Source organism: Lissotriton helveticus, chromosome 8 (genome assembly GCF_964261635.1).
Source record: "Lissotriton helveticus chromosome 8, aLisHel1.1, whole genome shotgun sequence".
Taxonomy (NCBI): Eukaryota; Metazoa; Chordata; class Amphibia; order Caudata; family Salamandridae; genus Lissotriton; species Lissotriton helveticus.
This window is the reverse complement of record NC_136069.1, coordinates 1298795546-1298817964: the sequence shown is the minus strand read 5'-3', so window position 1 is coordinate 1298817964 and position 22419 is coordinate 1298795546. Positions and strand designations below refer to the sequence as shown.

At 40.6% G+C, this 22419-nt stretch overlaps 1 protein-coding gene across 3 annotated transcripts in view; it reads left to right on the top strand.

The window, feature by feature from the left end:
* Nucleotides 1–22419, top strand: part of RPGR (retinitis pigmentosa GTPase regulator) — a 430193-nt gene that overhangs the window by 220841 nt on the left and 186933 nt on the right. For all 3 annotated transcript variants that reach the window (XM_078658267.1, XM_078658265.1, XM_078658264.1), the window contains exons 12-13: nucleotides 11162–11271; nucleotides 20949–21014. In XM_078658267.1, coding sequence (XP_078514393.1) covers nucleotides 11162–11271; nucleotides 20949–21014 — 176 coding nt within the window. The remainder of the gene's footprint in view (nucleotides 1–11161; nucleotides 11272–20948; nucleotides 21015–22419) is intronic.

The window sequence follows — 22419 nt, the reverse complement described above, 5'->3', positions numbered from 1 at the left end:
TATTACTCGATGAAATTTACACAATCAATAAAATCATATATACAGATTTCATAGAAAAAAGAGCATATCTACAGGGCACCAAATGGTAGAGAACAACACAAGAAAATATATATACATGATAATTAATTCTATCTATGTACATTATGAACACCAGCTCATTGTTGTGTGTTGTGCCCAAATTTTCTGAAACTAAAAAATGCTCACACGTTAATCAGCAGCATTGATCCAAAGCGTCATGACACAAAGATCTGAATAGAGCCCAAGTGGGCGAGTCACAATATTTTGCCAACAAACAGGAAAAGTGCTTAAAGTGATGGTGCAAATTTTAGCAATAAAGTGCAAATAGTTTAGCAAAAAATTCAAAATGTTCGATTCAATACCATCAATACAAAAAACGAATAGCATAATCATTTTCGTTTAAAAAAGAATGAATTCATCAATATATACAAATCGGAAACAGCATAAGGGGAACAATAATTGACTACTATATCCGGACAGGTCTTATGGGCATACCAATTAATCCTATAGACAGGTATAGAGATCTTCCCTGTCATTAAGGCCATTGGGATTTTTGGTATTAAGCTCCAAAATGTATCTAGTCTCTAGGAGACGGAGTTTGGCCTCACGGTCACCTCCCCTCCTTGACGGCTCGACACAATCGATTAGAAAAAATTGGAGTTTGTCAGGAATGCCCAGATGTTTATCCTGAAAGTGCCTGGCAACCGGATAGTTGTGATCATGCCCAGTTATTGCACGTATTTGCTGGAGTATCCGTTTGTGGGCGGGCAGTTTAGTACTACCCACATATTGAAGCCCACACGGACACTCCAGCACATAAATGGCATAATCAGTTTTGCAATTGAGCCACTTAGAGATAGCAATAGGATGTTCATGAAAAGGACTTTTAAAATGGGTCCTATTAATGCCATAGCGGCAGGCTTTGCATTGGGGCATACCTTGAAGCCTTTCTTTAGAGCTGCCCAAGTTGTAGAAGTCTTGGGCTCCAAAGTATTGCTGACCAGAGCCTTGGACATAGAGGGGGATCTTCTGAAGGTTAATACTGGCTTGGTGTCAATTTTGTGACCAATTATAGGGTCACTAAGAACCAGATTCCAGTTGTTATTCATGATTTTACGGAGAGCCCCATGTTGACGATTAAATGTCAAGATAAGTCGTGGGGAACTAATTTGCCCATCCCCTTCCAAGGAAATCTCCAAATTGGTGTTATTGGTTTTGGGAATCAGTGCCTCCTGTCTGCTTACTAAATTTGAATGTCTGATCGCTTTCATGATATTTTCAGTGGAGTAACCCCTCGCCAGGAAACTTATTTTACATGCCTCTTGTGCAGCCGCACATTCGGCATCCGTGCTACAAATTCTCCTGATTCGGAGCATCTCCCCGAAAGGAATGCTCCGAATTAGGTGAGCCGGATGTTGACTATTGGAGTGCAGAATAGTGTTTTCCGCACTCGGCTTCCTGTAGAGTCTCGTGTTGAGGGTAGAATCCTTCACAAATACCTCAACATCCAAAAAGCAAATGGAATCAGAACTCAAATTTGTAGTAAAATTAAGATTGACAGTATTCAAATTAATTAAATCAACAAAAGCCCTGGCACTATCATGGCTGCCCCTCCAAATTACAAAAACATCGTCAATGTAGCGCAAATATAAAACAATGTTATTAGAAATAAAGTCATGATGTTGGCTGACTAGGACCTGCTCCTCCCATAGCCCAACGTGCAAGCACGCGTAGCTAGGTGAGAAGCAGGCCCCCATCGCCACACCTCTGACCTGATGATAAATTGCACCATTGAAAATAAAGAAGTTCTGTTCGAGGCACATTTTAGTCATCTCTACTAGCATCTTGTTATGTACCGTTGGTTGGGGTAAGTCTTTGTTGAGATAATAATCCAAGGCCTTGAGTCCATTACCATGTCGGATCGAAGTATATAGGGATGCAACATCCAAAGTCATAAGTACCATGTTATCTTCCCAAGCGAATTGTTCAATCTTGCTTAAAAAGTCAAAAGAATCCCTAACATAGGATTTGAGATTCTTGACATGGCTCTGTAAAAAGAAGTCTATGTATTTTGAAACATGTTCCAAAGAACTGTCTATAGCCGAAATGATGGGACGGCCAGGTGGTATGTCACTGTCTTTATGGATCTTGAGGAGCAAGATGAAAGAGGGGATAACTGGATAATCCTTTTTGAGGTATTTAAACTCTTCATGTGTTAATAGCCCTGCACTTCTCCATATTTGGAGCTTTTGATGTTGTTCAACCCAGGTGTTCTTGACAATCTGGATATTGCTTCTGCGGTAACATGATACATCATTGAGTTGTAATTCCGCTTGTTGGAGATACATGTCTTTAGGCCAAAGGACCACATTTCCGCCCTTATCGGCCTGTTTCACAATGATGTTGTGGTCTTGTTTAAGTTTCATGACTAGTTGTTTATAGCATCGATTTTGTTTAGAAATTTGAAACTTCTTTTTGTTGGTTGTGGTATATAGATGTTTTATATCCCGAATAACACTCTCCTGGAATGTATCCAAATTGTCGTGGACCATGATTGGTTGAAAGGTTGATTTGGGCTTAAAAGGTGTAGTCCGTTGTCCAGTTTGGTCTAATGGAACCTCCCTCAAAATCCCTGAAGAAGGATGGTTTTGTAGGTCCCAAAGAGTATTGAAGGTAACCTGACTTTGACTGCTGGCAAAAGTGGGACTGGATGATATATCAGATGGATTGATTCTCTTGGGGTGCTGTTCAAAAAACTTTTTAAGTTTAAGTTTTCGAGTGAATCTATATACATCCATGCGCGTATCAGCATAATTCATGTTGCAAGGAGGGCAATATGATAGTCCTAAATTAAGTGCATCAACCAGGGCTGCAGCTGGCCCATCTCCGTCCCTATTCTAAAGAAACAAAAAATGTTGTCTACCGCGAGATTTTAAAATAAATTGCCCTTGCCAAATACACACATTACACACATTCTATTTCATACCCGGACAACGTTGGGACGGGCTGCTAGTATATATATATATGAGTGCGGAGCGAGGTATTGAACCTCCACCAGGACGCTGTGTGGCTACGTGGCTGTCCCTGCACATCACCTCTCCTACCTGTTCGGTTTCGACAGTCCGAGGGGACCAAGGGTGGCTCCTTGTGTTGACGGTGTACTGCCAGGCTTTCCGACCACCCCGACCTGCAAAGAGGCATTAGAACCGGCATTACCGGTTCCCACACCACCAGCCTGGCGGCGCAAACACAATGGATGCTGGGAGCTGGAGTTTGCATACTTCAGCGCAACACTCCGACAGGTGAACTGTATTGACTGTGGGAGGAGCCTAATGTCGAAAGCATATATACCATGCAAGCAGGACTGTGGGATTCATTTGATCAGGAACTCCAGGTGAAAGGCGCTGAAGAAGGCTTATCCTGCCGAAAGGCATCCGCCGAATCCATTCCTGTACGCCTGATAAATAAAGAGCATCCCCTGCAACCCCCTCTGGCCTCCGCTACATTTCTTTTGGGAGAAGTAGGTCTTTTGGATATATATATACACTGAGGAAGCCGTTTCTCGGCGAAACGCGTCTGTCTTTCCATGGGGTAGTGGGTCTGCTATTAAATCCATTTGAAACATCAACAGTTTGGAGTGCCGTCTGCTTTCTTCGACTAACAGTGAGCGTGTGTTGATATATATATATATATTATTCACAAAAAGCTCCACGCTTAAGGCAGCACTCCACAAAGGTAAGTTTCACAAAACCTTTTATTTCAAAAAGCGGCATGATTGCACAGCTGTCTCTTTCCTTCCCAATGCGTTTCAGTGCTAACAAGCATCTTAATCATGGGGCGGTATGTGGCAAGACCTGGATCGGACCTCTGCATTCAGTCCCTTTAATGGCGTTTGTTCTCCAGTAAACAATACGCCAGGAGTAGAAGTCCCAATAATCCCATTTCAGTATGGCCAGTGTTTCGCCAGAACTTGAGCCGATTTTCTGCATTCTTTTACATCCCTTCAGTGGGTCTCTGTGCTGCTCACCCGCTTCGTTTCTCTGACACCCTCGTGCTGTAAGGGCTGACGTGCATTCCCCAGCCCTTCAGAACACAGTCCAGTTCAGTGGCGGTGCTAGCCTCCTACGTCTTGCCACATGCCGCCCCATGATTAAGATGCTTGTTAGCACTGAAACGCGTTGGGAAGGAAAGAGACAGCTGTGCAATCATGCCGCTTTTTGAAATAAAAGGTTTTGTGAAACTTACCTTCGTGGAGTGCTGCCTTAAGCGTGGAGCTTTTTGTGAATATATATATATATATATATTGGCCCAAGAGCTTTCAAGGAAGCACACGACAGCAAGTGAAAACCGAAGGTTTATTTCAACAAAAAACCAGCATCTGCTTTCCAAAAAATTCATAGCGCCTGATGCATTTCAAGGCTCCTGCCTTTTCTTCACATATGGTAATTAACAAATGAGCATGCGTCAAAGAAGCGCGTTTCAACTAAATGCAGGAGAACGCCTCTGATGAAGTGGTAATTGGACCACAGAAACGCGTCAGGCGAACGTAACTACCCGGATGATGGCGAAAGATGTTAAATGACCTTCGAGGTAACGCACTGTTGAGTGCACCCTGGAAAGCTGAGGCCATTGAAATGAAAAATTTAGACACGGGGGCCTTCCCGTGCAGGATGCACCGGCTCAAAGATCGAGCGGCCAAGGCAGAGGAACTTCTCCATTCTGTCAGCACAGCGCGTTGTATATCAAATGACTCGCCTTCACGAATCGGATCCTACAAAGGATAAAAACATTATCTCCAAGATCTGCTTTAGTTGAACAAACAATGTAGCGCAAAGGACTACAAAGACCAGCATGCTATGTGGATCAATCAAAAATCATGTCAGTCCCACATATGGTAATTAACAAATGAGCATGCGTCAAAGAAGCGCGTTTCAACTAAATGCAGGAGAACGCCTCTGATGAAGTGGTAATTGGACCACAGAAACGCGTCAGGCGAACGTAACTACCCGGATGATGGCGAAAGATGTTAAATGACCTTCGAGGTAACGCACTGTTGAGTGCACCCTGGAAAGCTGAGGCCATTGAAATGAAAAATTTAGACACGGGGGCCTTCCCGTGCAGGATGCACCGGCTCAAAGATCGAGCGGCCAAGGCAGAGGAACTTCTCCATTCTGTCAGCACAGCGCGTTGTATATCAAATGACTCGCCTTCACGAATCGGATCCTACAAAGGATAAAAACATTATCTCCAAGATCTGCTTTAGTTGAACAAACAATGTAGCGCAAAGGACTACAAAGACCAGCATGCTATGTGGATCAATCAAAAATCATGTCAGTCCCACATATGGTAATTAACAAATGAGCATGCGTCAAAGAAGCGCGTTTCAACTAAATGCAGGAGAACGCCTCTGATGAAGTGGTAATTGGACCACAGAAACGCGTCAGGCGAACGTAACTACCCGGATGATGGCGAAAGATGTTAAATGACCTTCGAGGTAACGCACTGTTGAGTGCACCCTGGAAAGCTGAGGCCATTGAAATGAAAAATTTAGACACGGGGGCCTTCCCGTGCAGGATGCACCGGCTCAAAGATCGAGCGGCCAAGGCAGAGGAACTTCTCCATTCTGTCAGCACAGCGCGTTGTATATCAAATGACTCGCCTTCACGAATCGGATCCTACAAAGGATAAAAACATTATCTCCAAGATCTGCTTTAGTTGAACAAACAATGTAGCGCAAAGGACTACAAAGACCAGCATGCTATGTGGATCAATCAAAAATCATGTCAGTCCCACATATGGTAATTAACAAATGAGCATGCGTCAAAGAAGCGCGTTTCAACTAAATGCAGGAGAACGCCTCTGATGAAGTGGTAATTGGACCACAGAAACGCGTCAGGCGAACGTAACTACCCGGATGATGGCGAAAGATGTTAAATGACCTTCGAGGTAACGCACTGTTGAGTGCACCCTGGAAAGCTGAGGCCATTGAAATGAAAAATTTAGACACGGGGGCCTTCCCGTGCAGGATGCACCGGCTCAAAGATCGAGCGGCCAAGGCAGAGGAACTTCTCCATTCTGTCAGCACAGCGCGTTGTATATCAAATGACTCGCCTTCACGAATCGGATCCTACAAAGGATAAAAACATTATCTCCAAGATCTGCTTTAGTTGAACAAACAATGTAGCGCAAAGGACTACAAAGACCAGCATGCTATGTGGATCAATCAAAAATCATGTCAGTCCCACATATGGTAATTAACAAATGAGCATGCGTCAAAGAAGCGCGTTTCAACTAAATGCAGGAGAACGCCTCTGATGAAGTGGTAATTGGACCACAGAAACGCGTCAGGCGAACGTAACTACCCGGATGATGGCGAAAGATGTTAAATGACCTTCGCGGTAACGCACTGTTGAGTGCACCCTGGAAAGCTGAGGCCATTGAAATGAAAAATTTAGACACGGGGGCCTTCCCGTGCAGGATGCACCGGCTCAAAGATCGAGCGGCCAAGGCAGAGGAACTTCTCCATTCTGTCAGCACAGCGCGTTGTATATCAAATGACTCGCCTTCACGAATCGGATCCTACAAAGGATAAAAACATTATCTCCAAGATCTGCTTTAGTTGAACAAACAATGTAGCGCAAAGGACTACAAAGACCAGCATGCTATGTGGATCAATCAAAAATCATGTCAGTCCCACATATGGTAATTAACAAATGAGCATGCGTCAAAGAAGCGCGTTTCAACTAAATGCAGGAGAACGCCTCTGATGAAGTGGTAATTGGACCACAGAAACGCGTCAGGCGAACGTAACTACCCGGATGATGGCGAAAGATGTTAAATGACCTTCGAGGTAACGCACTGTTGAGTGCACCCTGGAAAGCTGAGGCCATTGAAATGAAAAATTTAGACACGGGGGCCTTCCCGTGCAGGATGCACCGGCTCAAAGATCGAGCGGCCAAGGCAGAGGAACTTCTCCATTCTGTCAGCACAGCGCGTTGTATATCAAATGACTCGCCTTCACGAATCGGATCCTACAAAGGATAAAAACATTATCTCCAAGATCTGCTTTAGTTGAACAAACAATGTAGCGCAAAGGACTACAAAGACCAGCATGCTATGTGGATCAATCAAAAATCATGTCAGTCCCACATATGGTAATTAACAAATGAGCATGCGTCAAAGAAGCGCGTTTCAACTAAATGCAGGAGAACGCCTCTGATGAAGTGGTAATTGGACCACAGAAACGCGTCAGGCGAACGTAACTACCCGGATGATGGCGAAAGATGTTAAATGACCTTCGAGGTAACGCACTGTTGAGTGCACCCTGGAAAGCTGAGGCCATTGAAATGAAAAAAAAAAATATATATATATATATATATATATATATATATATATATAATCCAATAAATCCCTCACCAACTCTTGATGATGTTCAAGCCAAAGATTAAAATCACCTAACGCTAAACAAAATTTCAGATATTGTTACATAACATTTCTGTATTACCAGCATTCGTTTCATACTGCGTCATCTGGCAAAAATGCTACATAGGCAGAGTTTTTCGAGGGCTTCTAGTTTAAAACTTATTAGCAGATTCAAATTCAATTTGAACTCCCAAATGGTACACATTTTGAGTGTATTTGGTTTAGAAACTTCTTTTTCCATAAACCACTGCTTGTTATGGGTAGCCTATGTCCTTGGAGCCCAATGTTATTTATTTTAATACAGTCACCTGAGTCAGTCTTACAGTGATCAAAATTCAAAGGGCCCAGTCGGCAGACAAAGTGCTTGAAAGCTCCAATAACAGGCAGACATGTCCGGCCTTGCTTAATTTCTATACAATATAGAGGCCTTTGATACTGGATCTTTTTGATTTCTATATGACTCCACCTTAATTAGCTAAATGGAACAGGAGCAGAGTTCCAAGGGTTTCAGGTGTAGAAATCCATATGTGGAACTTGCAGAATTGCTAAACCACCCCAAATATTCAGACATACAACTCACCTAGCGTGGTCCATGCTTCATTATATACATTTCTTTCATAACAATTAAAAAACTGTTTTCATCTTTTGACAACAATATAACGATTTCTCAAGATGTCTCAACATTTCAAGATCCGTTTCTTGCCTATCATAAGATATCGAATCAACCTACCTTGGTTTCCTAGAAAGAGGTTTAAAAGAAGATGGAATAAAGTGAATACAACCAACAACTAGTTCAGTAATATGCGCAACTACAGTCCAGACTTTTTTAATCTCTTCTCTGGACCATATCATTTGACCCAAGGAGTCATGTTCAATGTTGAAAATCCAACAAAGATCAGAGGTAGTTAAAATTCTATTTCCATATTCTTGGAGGGTAAACCGCAGACTAATTTCTGTTGAATAAATGTAAGATTCACATCAACTTTGGTTCTGATTATTATCTTTACAAATTGTTAACAGGCATGAAAATAGGAAATCACTCAAGGCGTGAAATCTTTTCAAGATCTGCTTTAACTGATGGTGACCTGTGTTCATCTTGTGAAAGCAAAAACATTCTGGGCCTGATGTACAAACCCCATTATTTTCCAACTCAGAGTTTACCGCTGCAGAAGACCTTTTTTTATGCACTAACCCCATTTGGCGAGTCGGAAAAGTCTTTCCAACATACAGAATGAGTTTTGCGATCCATTCAGAATCGAAATTCAAGGACAGTTGCATCCCCTCTGAATTGCGAATCGCAGTATTATGTGTCAGTGGTTTGCACACACAATAGCCATTTCAATCAGTTGATCAGTTACTGACACCTGGAAGGAAGTGGTAACTGATTCCGTTTTGTGAATTTTGCCGACAGTGTCGGCACCGGCAGGGGAGTGGGCAGAGGTCCATGGGACCTGCTCCCTCTGATATTTTACCTTACTGCGAACGTAAAGTGTTTTGAAGTAGAATCCTGTTCCTTTCAGGAACACGCGCTGCATTAAGGAAACAAAATGTTTCCCATTTGTGAATGCAAACACAGGTATGGTGTTCTGCTCTTTCTTTGTTGTCATCTCACTGTTAGAAGCCAATCACAAATAGCGACCTGCCTAATTAATATTCATTAGGCTGGTAGTTCTGCGAGCCATTGCGACTGGGGATTTTGTGATGCAACCTATCAGTACATAGGTTGCATCGCAAAACTAGAGGCGGGTCTCAAAAAGTTGGTGTGCAATTTGTTACGTTTTTTTGCAACCAGGCCCTTACTTGCAAAGGTAAACCAGTTGTTCTTAACGAAGTGGCAGGAAGGAGGTTCAGGGACCGAGTTTTCAGAGAGCATTGCTGTTGGCTGAGATAACATCTTTGCAGTGATTCATAACATATTTAAATTTCACAAATTATATCGAGAAGATGTAGCCCTAATGCCACACATCTTTAATCTCTCCATTTTATCATATCTTCTCTCCATTTTATCATATCTCAGAGCCGGACTGTGGGATCCAAAAGCAGCTCTGTCAAAAATGCTTCTCCCTTCCTCGTCTCTCTCTTTTTATCCATTCCTTCTCTCTCTCTCGCTCTCTCTCTCCTTCTCTTTGATCTTTTTCTTTCCACCTTCCTCTATTCCAGGCTCTCTTTTTTTCTCTCTTTGAAGACCCCCGAGCCTGCTGAGGTTAACCCCCCAGGGTGCTTTTGAAAGTGACAGAGGCACCAGCATCAGCCCTATGCTTGCAAAACCAGCCTCAAAAGGCTCCATCCCACCAGGGGAACGTCCAATGGCATAAAAGACTAGTCCGGCCCTGTACATCGCGGACCTATTTAATGTAAAGTTGAGTTAGACACAGGTGGCTACTGTCGTTATTGTATTTTGAATTTCTACAATTGATTCTTGCAGGTTCTGCTTTATTTGTTCTGGCACTTTTTTGATATTTGTTTAACAGTGAAGCACTTAAATATATTTCTTGGGTTATCTAGTTGGCCTTCTATTAGAAAAGTGTTCTGGGGTAGTTTGTGTGTTCCGAACCCTGTCGCCCTCTATCCGGCGGTTTGGAATACCGTCAAATGTCGGTAATGTCATTCTCAAACCATGAATTAGAGATAACATTATGTCGCCTGTTAGAATAACACATCTGTTGAGAAGGTCACTGTTGACCTGTGCTTTTTCAAAATGTGTTTGTTTGGTCAGAAATCAAAACCTTACAATAATCCAATAGGTGGGGGCACTCGGGACATTTGTCATATATGTTCCCAAAGTTTTCCATTTCTACATTGCCATATGCTCTAACTGGAGCCCTTTCTCCCTTATTTTATTGATTCTAACGAGTTTAGCCCTTCCTCACTCTGCAGCGGGCCAGTACCTTTCAAAGTCTTCCCCCTCCTACTTCCCATGTATCTACAATTCCTTAACTTATTTTCACAGCGTTATGAAATGTTAGGCTTTCATATGTGTCTGAATGCGCTCCATAAACTATGGGGTGTGGAGGGCATTGTTTGGGGTTGCACATAGCAATGCTTACTTACATGTAGGTACTGGCAGTATCCTGCACAGTTGCAGATTGTTCATAAATGCTGTGTCATTATTGAAAACTTCAATTAAAACTAAACAAATTACAAACAAAAATGTTCTTCATAAACACCTGTTCTTATATGCGACTGGATATTTGCTCATTACCATGGTAAGAATGTGGATAATATGCCTTTTTTATTTTCCATTGTATAGTATAGCTGTGCTTGTTAGGTGAGTATGCCTCTTGTTTTAAGGCATTTGCAATTGGAATGAACTACTCGAAAGTTGCAATCTTAGTCCCTGCTACGAGGTACAGATTAGGACTAAATACACGGGCAGGTTACATCTAGGAACGATTTCATATTTCACCTTTTGTTAGATTTGTAGGCTCTTCTTTCCTCCAACCACTAGTAAGCTGGAAGCTTGTCTTCTGCACATGCCTTTATTTTATCATGCACAATTCATGCAAATGCTTTTTATTGTAGGTTTCTGCCTTCGATGGTTTCACTACCAAATGTGGACTTGCAATATAAATACCATAATACCATAGGCATAGGACTGCACCACCCTCAAAATGTGCTACAATATCTTCAGCAGTTATAAGGCTATGTTTCTCAGTTTGTTACTGGTTCAGTTTTTTATCTATGGTGGTTGGTGTCACTTAACAAGTGATTCTTTATTTAGATGTGAAAAAGAAGATGATTGATCAAGTGAAAGAGATCTCTATGGAGGATGATTCGGACAATGAAAGCCAACATGGAGGCCTGGGAGACACCATCGACCCTTTAAACATGGTAATGCATTGAGGTTATTTATTTTTTTGCAATTGAGAGAACAATTAAAGTACTAGCAGAAAATAGAATGGGCGAAAGAAAAGATAGCAGGAAGTGTACCCAGTTATTTTAGTCTACCTGTAAATTAAGCTCAAAATGTTATGATGTGTTATTTACTACTTCGAAGTGCAGGTGCCAGAAGGCATAGGACCTTCAGTAGGGTTTGGGGAAACCTGAAAAGTAATAGAAAAGAACAGTCTGAGAGAAGGGGTACTCACTCGCATAAAAACATCAAGTAATCAAATCACAGTATCATCTCTGCAAAGGTCACTAAAAATCACCAACTAACATAATTGCTGTTAGTGAAGGGTATGAGTTTACCTTAGCGGAAACATAATATCATGGACAAGATAATAGGGTATGAATGACTTACTTATAGTAATTAATTACTAGCCTTTCAGACCGAAAGGATCTCTAATAAAGTGTGACATGGCTATTCTATGGAGTAAATTAAACTGTACAGCTTTTCGCACAATAAGGCCCTGATTAAAAGTTGAGCAGAGCAGAATTACCACATATAATTCCACTCCGCCTGGTTACAAGTTAGCCATCATTGCCATCGCTTCCAGGATCCTACTAGATCCCTTAATTTCTTAGGCTGTCCCAATGCCACCTAGTCCTGATGAGACCGTGTTATTAGCAGAAAGGGTTGAAATGTCATTGACACAGTAACAATAATCAAACTATAAGAGGCCTGATTTGGATAACAGGCATAGGCATACTAGGCCTATGGACTAAATATTATTTAGGGTTGTTTATTATAAACACACAGTCTGAGCTTTTCATGATTTTTTTGTATATGTTGTGTTTTTTGGCTGTGCTAACTTGGGACACATTGCACTTTAACACTTGTATATTTTAAAAATTGATGAACTATAACCTTTTGGTGGTAAGGAGTAATGGTCACATGATTTACTTCGTACATTAATTGTGAACTGTAATATATGCCAACAAAATATATATATATATATTTTTCTGTTTAATACATTTTTTATTGAACATTTTTGAAGATAGAACAGAGTACATGCCATAAAATAGAAATATATGAACAAGAATAGGGAGATACAATCAGGCATAATATTATATGATTAAATACAGCAAAAAGGGAGATGCAGAGGAAGGGGAGGATAAGATAAAAGGAGAGAAAGGAAGAAGGAAAGAAAAGAAAGAAAGAAGAGAAAGGAGAAGAGAGGAAGAAGAGAGAAGAGGAAAAGGTAGATAAGACTTAGTGAGATAGAGTAGTGGAGGAAAGATAGGAAGCAAAGGGGAGCCATAGAAGATCAGATTTTATTTTTTGAGAAATGGAGGAAGAGGATACAGTAGCAATTCTATGTTCATCACAAATAAAGTTCCACCACATGGATAAAGATATTTTAGAATTATCTTTCCATGACGATAGAATAACCTTAATGGCTAGAGCAATAAAAAGGTCAAACAATTTAGATTCAGATGAAGTTATATCAATATCAGGCGAAAGGGAACCTAGAAAAACATGCATAAAAGATAAAGCATTGTTAAACTTAAAAATTGACATGCAAACCGCCCAAACTGAATTCCAAAAGGAAGAAACCGTAGCACATTCATATAGCAAATGGAGTAACGTTCCTGGAGCATTAGAACAAGACCAACATAGGGGAGAGGAATTAGGAGAAAATTTACAAATGCTAACAGGAGTAATAACCGCTCTACAATATACAAAATAGAGAGATTGAGTCACACGGGCAGCTGCAGAAACTTTAAATAACTTTGCCCAAATTTTCTCCCACAAATTAATAGAAAAAGAGACAGATAAATCATTTTCCCACGTAAGTTCAACATTAGATTTAGAACTCGTTTGAGCATTAGATAGCAAAATGTTATAAATAAGAGCAGCCTTAGTGTGAGTAGAGAACAAAGGATATAAAGGAGATGGAGGGGTTACAACGGGAAACTCAGTTGGAAGTGTGAAAGTAGCAAAATAGGATTGAATAGCAGTCACAATAATATTGTATTCGCCAAAAAGAGCATCAGGAAGTTGGTAACTTAGTTGCAAATCTTGGAAGGGAACAATATTGAAATTGTGGAGGAATTGATATACAAATGATATATTCTTCTCCTTCCAATATTTGTAGTAAAAAGATTTACTCTTATATTTGAGAAATGTATTGTACCAAATAATAGAAGATAAAAAACATTGCAAGGGGTTTACATCCTGAGAAAAGGTATTAGAAATAAGAGTTTGTGAATATTTCAAAATGGGGTATTGAGATATAAAGGAACAGTTGGACATAAAAGCAACCTGTTTAAAAGGAAAATCCTTCAAAAGGAAACGTTCAAAAAGAACCCATTTGGGGACTGGTGTGGTTTGAAAATCATATGCTAATGAAAACGATTGTTTAAGTAAAAAAGCTGAATGGTAGGCTTTAAAAAGAGGAAATCGAACACCTCCTTCAGTTTTAGGACGAGTAAGTTTAAGCAAGGCAATACGAGGGTGTTTATTATTCCAGAGGAATTTTGTACATATAGAATTTATGCGGGAGAAATATACATTAGGGATTTTGATGGGAAGCATGGAGACTGTATACAACACATGGGGAGTAATCATCATTTTAATAGCGTCTAGTCTGCCCCACCAGGAAAGAAAAAGCAGGGACCACAGGAGGAGAAGAGCTTGCAGTTTCTGGATCAAATTATTAAAGGTATATTTGAGAGTATCCGTAAGGGAAGATGAAAACCAAATACCCAGATATTTAATTTTGGAGGGACACCAAGTAAATTCAATATCACTAAACATGTATTGGGAGCAATCAGAATTCAAGGGCAGAACTTCAGTTTTGGATAAGTTGAGCTTATAGCCAGAGATAGAGGAGTAAAGTTGGACTTTATTCATGAAATGAGGCAATGAATCAACAGGGTTGGACATGTAAACTAAAATATCACCAGAATATGCAGAAAGTTTTGTGTGAACAGAGGAGAATTTAAAGCCAGTAATCATGTCATTATTGCGGATGTGCTCTAGAAAAGGTTCAAGGCATAGAATAAATAATAAGGGAGAAAAGGGGCAACCTTGCCTTGTACCACGGGATAATGAAAAGTATTTGGAAAACTGATTATTGACAAAAATACTGGCACCGGGGCAGGAGTATAGTAATTTTATATAAGAAATAAAAGAGGGCCCAAAACCAAACCATTGGAGGGTCTGAAACATAAATTGCCAATTGATTCGATCAAATGCCTTTTCCGCATCTAAAGAGAGAGCGGCAAGGGGGTCTTTATATTTCTTAGTAAGGGAGATAATGTTAGCAAACATACGTGCATTGTCCGAAGCAAGCCTACCCTTTACAAAGCCAACTTGATCTGTTTTAATCAAAAGGGGGATGATATTATCAAGGCGGGAGGCGAGGATCTTGGCAAAAATTTTACAATCATAGTTGATCAGGGAAATAGGACGGAAGTTTTTACAGTGAAAGTGGTCCTTATCAGGCTTGGGGATAATAACAATTAACGCGTTCATAAAGGACCCTGAGGCCTTGACTTGAGCAATAAAGGAATTGAAGAGTTGTAAATGTTTAGGGGCAAAAATCGAGGAGAAAGTAGAATAAAATTCGATAGGGAGGCCATCAGGACCAGGGGCTTTAGATCTTTTCAAAGCATGAATGGCAGAGATTACTTCCGGAAGAGTAATATCTTTTTCTAAGGAAGCAAATTCATCAGGAAGATTTGGAGGGGGAGGAAGGCCTGAAAAAAAAGAGTCACGGTTTTGGGCAGAGGAGAAAGTGTCATCTGTGTAAAGGGATCGATAATAGTCATGAAAAACATCAGCAATGTCTTCATCAGATGACGCCAATTTGTTAGTGGATTCATTAAGAAAAGGACCAATGGTTTTACGTCCGGATTTAATTTTCAGATAATTAGCCAACATCTTGCCTGCTTTGTTTTGACCCCCGTGGTACTTAGATTTGATTTTAAGTAGAATGTTACAAGCTTCAACAGTGGCCAATTTATTAAGTTCTGTTTTCGCAGCAATGAGGGCGGTGAGGGCAGCGGGGTCTTTAGAGGTAAAATAAGTGTGTTCTAGTTGTTTGATATTGAGTAATTGAGCCTCATATTTAGCTTTAGCAACTCTTTTCTTCTTAGAAACAAAAGATAAAACAAAGGCACGCAAAGCAGCTTTGAAAGCATCCCATGTGTTGGGAATGGAAGTATCCAAGGGAACATTAAAAGTGAAGAATTCAGTAATTAAGGTAGTAACATTTTTGACAAAAAGTGGGTCAGATAAAAGGAATGTATTAAGTTTCCAACGGCTAAATTTCAAGGAGGTAAGAGAAAAATCAAGTGTGGCAAAAACAGGGGCGTGATCCGATATAAAAATGGAGCTGATTTCTGAATAGAAGGGAGCAAGGATTTACTGACCAAAATATAATCTATTCTAGATCCGGTGTGATGCATGTTGGAAAAAAAAGTGTATTCAAAGGAATCAGGGTTACACGTTTTCCATACATCAAAAAATGGACGACAGGCAACGGCCGATTGGAAAGCTTTGTGAGTTTTGTCAGGTTGGAATTTACACTTGGATAGTCTGTCAGAGTAAGGATCTAACCACTGGTTGAAATCCCCGGCCACAACAATGTTAGGACAGTCAGTAGAAGATAGGAGAATTTTGATATCCGACCAAAATTTGGGATCAGGGCGAACAGGACCATAAATATTCAATAGGACTAACGTCTTGTTCTGGATTACAATCTTTGCCATTACCCATCGTCCATCATCATCATGTTCAGTAGAAATAATTTGAACAGACAAAGCTTTATGGAATAATATAGCGACACCACCTTTCTTATTAGAGGCAGGTGAATAAACAACTTGCCCCACCCAATGTCGTTTTAATTTTAACGATTCCACCTCAGTACAATGAGGCTCTTGTAGAAATGCAATCTGAGATTGAAGTTTAGACAAATGGGACAATACCTTTTGACGTTTAACAGGGTTTCCAAGACCACGGACGTTCCACGAGACGCGGTTACACATGATGAAGGAATGGAGGCATGGAAAACAAATGAAGGGTAGACACTGCAGACAGGGGACTACAAAATAAAACATAGCAATCAGAAATATTAAAAAAGGGCAAATCCACATAAGGAATTACAGAGTTATGACACATGAACTTCAACAAAAGCATCAATATCAATAAAGAAGAAAAAAAAGACGAGAATGACCAAGAAGAGCAAATAAAGAAAGAAAGAAAGAAAGAGAGAAAGAGAGGAAAAGAGCATGGAGAAAGTAGGAAAGTATAGAGGAAGAAACAGATCAGGGCAACAAAGCCAGATCTGTAAAAGGACGAAAAAACAATGAAGATGGAGCATGGTGACAAACGGCAAGGCAGAGCACAGGCATTGTAAAACGAGAAAAAGCAATATAACATATACACAAAATAGGAAAGAGCAACTCATGAAAGAATGAGCCAGAATAATAAGTTATAAAACGACAGAAGACAGCAAAGAACATAATTAAAAGGAATGAAAGGTTAACGATATATTAGGAAGAGATCTAAGAATAGACTAGGAAGAAGAAACATAAGAAAGAGATAGAAGGAAAACACTTAAACGGTCGTATCCATTCCTGTGGAGGGAAAATTTTGTAAGAAGAACTTCAGCTTTACAGGATCATCAAAAGTACGAGATCAGCCATCGTGAGTGATCTTGCAGAGGCAAGGATGAAGGATGCCATATTGAAGATGAAGGTGTCTCATTTGAGGTCGTAAGTCCAGGAACTCTTTGCGTCGGGCATTCGTTGCATTAGAGACATCTTGAGAGATGAAGATGTTATAACCCGACCATGTAAGGCGACGTTTAAGCTTTGCAGCTTTAAGGACAGACATAAGTTTGGTGGATTCCAGAAAGAGCATGATGATGCCTCTGGGTCTAGCAGAGTTAGTAGCAGATCGACCCAATCGGTGTGCTCTTTGAATGTTTAGAGGAGTAGAAGAGGGTGGCAGACTTAGGAGCTCTGGTAGAAATTTTTGTAGGAAGACAACCATGTTAGGCCCCTCAACGTTCTCTGGCAGACCATAAAGGCGTAGGTTATTTCTACGATTTCTATTTTCAAGGTCCTCTCTGTGTAATTTTAGTTTGTGAATTTCCTGCTAAAGCAATGGTATTTTAGTAGCGACATCCTGAAGAGAACTGACGCGCTGTTCTAGGTCCAGAACCTTACTCTCCATAGTGATCCATCTCTCCTCCATCTGCTTCAATTTCTCATTAGTTGAAGACATAAATGGTTGAAGACCCCGAACTTCATCCAGAATGCAGTCTAAAACTGGGTTTAGTGAAGCATGGATTGGTGAAGGAGGATAATTTTTCAGTCTCTTGGGCTTGGTGCCAGTAACAGACGCACGAGCTGAATGAGAGTCATTAGCCATGATAAATGGTTATATACCTACACCCAAACCAGAGAGTAAGGTGAAGCAAGACAGAGGAATCCAAAAAGTAGTAATAGTCAATAGAGAGGTCCTCTCTGTGTAATTTTAGTTTGTGAATTTCCTGCTAAAGCAATGGTATTTTAGTAGAGACATCCTGAAGAGAACTGACGCGCTGTTCTAGGTCCAGAACCTTACTCTCCATAGTGATCCATCTCTCCTCCATCTGCTTCAATTTCTCATTAGTTGAAGACATAAACGGTTGAAGACCCCGAACTTCATCCAGAATGCAGTCTAAAACTGGGTTTGGTGAAGCATGGATTGGTGAAGGAGGATCATTTTTCCGTCTCTTGGGCTTGGTGCCAGTAACAGACGCACAAGCTGAATGAGAGTCATTAGCCATGATAAATGGTTATATAAATACACTCAAACCAGAGAGTAAGGTAAAGCAAGACAGAGGAATCCAAAAAGTAGTAATAGTCAATAGAGAGGGAAATATGCGCTCAGCGGTTGAAAAAAGAGGCAGCCGCACACATTCCCAGTCCGAGAGAAGCAGGCACCAGAAGTGAGGAGGACAGAAATAATCCGGTACAGACCTTCAGTTGTGGAGGAGAGGCAACAGGAGAAACAGCATATTATGAGGCAGTAACAACGAGCACGGCCAACTGGCAGTAACGTAAGAGTAAGCAGGGGGCATCAAAATAGAGGTAGAGGAGTCCATGTAGAGTGTGGCTGTAAGCCGGGGGTGTAGCAAGAAAAAGGCGCAAAAACCATAGACCTCAATGGGAATAGCAATACAGGCGCACCTTCCAGGAAAAGAACAGCATGAAAGGCGAGTTGAGTCTCAATAACATAGCGCGGTTAGAAGGGCACAGAACATCGTGAGGAGCAACACATTCTGGCAGCAGGAATTGAGCAGCGAGTAACGGGCTTACCGTCAGGTGCAGCAGCCTAAAATGGCGCCGCTCGCACCCGAGCTGAGGAAAGCGCGTCACGGGCACGAACTAGCTCTCCAGCAGGAAAATGGACGATGAAAAAGCTGTCCCTCGGCTCACCGCATGTTCCGGTTGCGGATGCTGTCGGTTTAGGAGCAAAATGCGGTGGAGAAACGGCAGTAAATTGAAGTATAGCTCCGCCGGTTCGCGGAGCTCACGCCGGGTCCGCCATCTTGCCGCGGCGTCCCAAAATATAATTTTTAACATAATTATACCACTGAGATCTACTCTTTTTCATAATAGTTGCATACCCAGGTTCCCATGGGTCTAAGGTTTGCTCTTGTTAATAAGCTATCCCAAATCAATATGGTCTACTGATCTGACCTCACACTGTCAGTGAGAGTATATTTTCTCAGTGGATCTAAACGTTTGCAGTCTTTATGTTACACTCATTAAGGTGCCTCATTTTTGTGCATTTATAGTCATTAGCAGAGGTGAGTGGCAAGATATTCCTTTTGGCAAATACTCACTCTTAGAACCCCTGAGGTCTCTAGCATATGGAGGAAGAACTAGTAAATTAATGAGAAAGGCTTCCGTGTGTCCGAAAAAAACGAAAAGTGTCTTTGTATACATTTGCATTTCCATTGCAGTGATGGAGCACCGGAAGTCTTTGCAGTGGCAGAGAGTCGTGGAGAACCCTAATTTGACTGCAATAACTCTATTATAAATTATTTTTTCTCCGAATTTGTGACCTGATCAGACACTTCTTAATACTACAGGCTAGAGGGACTGTAGATACTGAGGAGTGGAATAAGGAGTTGTTGTTTTTGACATCTAAAATGTGCATTGGTACAGCGATGTTTTGCTTTTGAACCTGTTCTTCTATTCTTCTGCCAACTCCCTCAGAGCTGAGATTTTTGAAATACCTGTCATATTGTATGATGGGTACTTCACACTCGTGATCTTAATGCTTTCTGGTGAGTTTACAGTGACTGCTGAATGTCCTTTACGTTTGTGATTCTTTAATAGAATATTTAAACCACAAAACAAATAAAAGCATTAAAATCTATTGGATAGTGCTAACATATAAAGTTTTGAAAGTTCTTTTCAGTCAAAAGCAGCCAACAGTGTTTCAGGATACGTTAATGAATGATGGGTTACTGCGAGAATATGTTTCCATAAAAGAGCAGTGTCCGTTTTTCAGCGTTTAAAGGCTGCCACATATCTACCTGTGTTGTCCTTGGATTTCATAATGTTTCCTTTAAGATAGGTTTACAAAATGTGTTTATGGTCACGTCTTCAGTAGAGGTGAATTTTTCGCTTATGGATAGTTGTGTGAAAAATTCAATACATTGGACCATTATAGTCTACAGATGGGATTCCAAACGTTTTCCTCCTTTTTTACAAATTACCTTTTCTAAAAAATGTCATTTACATTTTCCTATATATATATTAAAAGTGATGTGGGCTCTCATGCATGGGTGGATCTAGTCAATCCTTAGGACTAATGAAGATTCCTTTGTAAAAGAATTAGTTACTTTTCCCTATTGCCTATATATCTCACCTAGGCCCTGGTATATCTCCATTAACACAATATCCATATCCTGAGTACATGTGTTTTGGGGGTTCTCATGAAGCTGCATCTAGTTCTTTGTGTGCTGTGAAAGGGAGGCTAAATTTATGGCAGCCTCTATATAGAAGTTAAAATCGCAGTCTGAAGGAAGGATGCCTTTTTCCATCTCCAATAATAGAAAAAGCTCAAGAAGCAGCACCAAAAGTCATCTTCACAACATGGTAAGAAGAGGATGAAAACCAAGGAAGAGGTTTCTAGTACTTCTCAATTGATACCTGTTTTGGGACCTCTTTCAAAAGCGTCCTCTCCTTAATGCTAGCTCACCTTTTGAGCATGTTCAATATGTTTCACTATTTTTGTATTTGGAAGGAGGTAAAATCAATGTCCTCAATTTCTTAAATTTTAAACATTGAACTGTGTTTGATGATTACTTTTTTAAAATGTCTTAAAATTGATATTAGGCAATGTTATATATGGTTTCACAATCCGCTTTTTCCTTTTTTCCTCCTGCGAAATGTTCAGTGATCTAGACAGACAAAAATCTGTTTGCGTAACTCTGTGTTATGCAAGCAGAAAAAATGGACAAATGGATTTGTCCTGTCTTTCTGTTTTGGACCTGTACACTATTTTTTTTTGTGACACAGCACTCCTCCTTATTAATATCGGATGTATTTCGTTTGGGAACGATGAGTGGGCGTATTTTAATTCGTTCAATTTCTATGCTTATCTGTTTCAGACTCATATGATGAGCTTAAATGCTGCCAAACAGTCCTTAGAATTGTCACCAGTTGCAAAGCGAAAGGTAAGAGGCTTGTTTGGGTTTGTCCGAAGGTCCATGTAAAGTCAGTTCCAACTGCTTTTCTGTTGTCAGGATAACTGTTATTTTTGTCCTACAAGTTTGTTATTGGGATTAATTGCTTGACTTTTTTCAGAAGTTTACAAAGCCTCTGGTTTTAAAATAAATATATTTTCTTGTACTTCATCTTTGTAACGGTAATGCTGGGTCCAGTAGGTTTTTATGCAGCTGCAGGTTTCAGCCACTGAGACTATTGTGTTGCTTTAGCTCATGCGGCTGTACACGGTACTTGGATGCGGCCACTACAAAGACCACATAGGAGTTTCCACATTTACATTCACCTAGAGGGTTGTACTGTGAGTTGTATGGAATGCACAGCTATGAAAGCAAGACCAGAGTACAAACTGGAGGAAGGATGTCATACTTGGCTTCTTCTTGACATGCCTTAACTACACCATGCATTTCAGGAAAGAAGCGTGGAGAGTCTTATAATCTGCTCTTTTGAAGATGATAGTGTATCTAAGGAAATGTATTGGAGATTCCTTATCTAAGATGGAATATGAAGTTTTTCTTATGCTATCAGTTCCATTTTAAATCATATGTAAGGCGGTATCTACAAATGATAGATGCAACTCAAGACATTTATTCCCTCTATTATTATCCCATTAATCGCCAATTTGCTCTGATTTTTGTCCCTGATTTGTTTATACTTTGAAGCACAGGGAAGGTTGGTGCCTTGTTAGTCAGTTCTACGTACGTTTTCATCTGCAATCAAAAGCTGCACAATTGCTAAAGAGGTTTTTAGCTTTTTTGGTTGTTTTTCTCCTATTTGGGGCAGTCTAGAAGAAAATGCTTGACACCCTTCACTTATATTATTAAGTGAAGTGTGGCACTATGGCTAATGGGAGAAGTCTCCCTTTCCCAGGCACTCATGAAAGCAATTCAGCAGACCTTCTCAGAGTGTAGGCGCCAATAACTCCTTATGTTTGGCCATAATTTGAATTCTTTCCAAGACCTAGTTCTAGTGTTACAACAATTATGCTTGGAAAATTCAGTGTTAGAGCCGACCTTGATATTGTGGTCTGACTTTTTTTTTCCCAGCTAACACACTAATCTGGCATTTGTGTGAGGACTTTGGGTTGTCCATGGTGTAATGCAGTGGTAATACCAAGGCCCAAAAACACTTGGAGGAGTGCACGATGCATACCCTCTTTTCTCAACATGGGACTGTTGGCAATCTACTGGGTTGTTGACATGAAACATTGGTGACAGCGTACATATTTTTATGAATTACCAGTCCTGACCAGGCTTTTCTTCACCCACAGCCTTGTGCTGACATTTAACATGCATGTTCAGTGCATGTGTGTATATTGTGTATGTGCGGCACATTCATGACAATGAGACTGTGTGA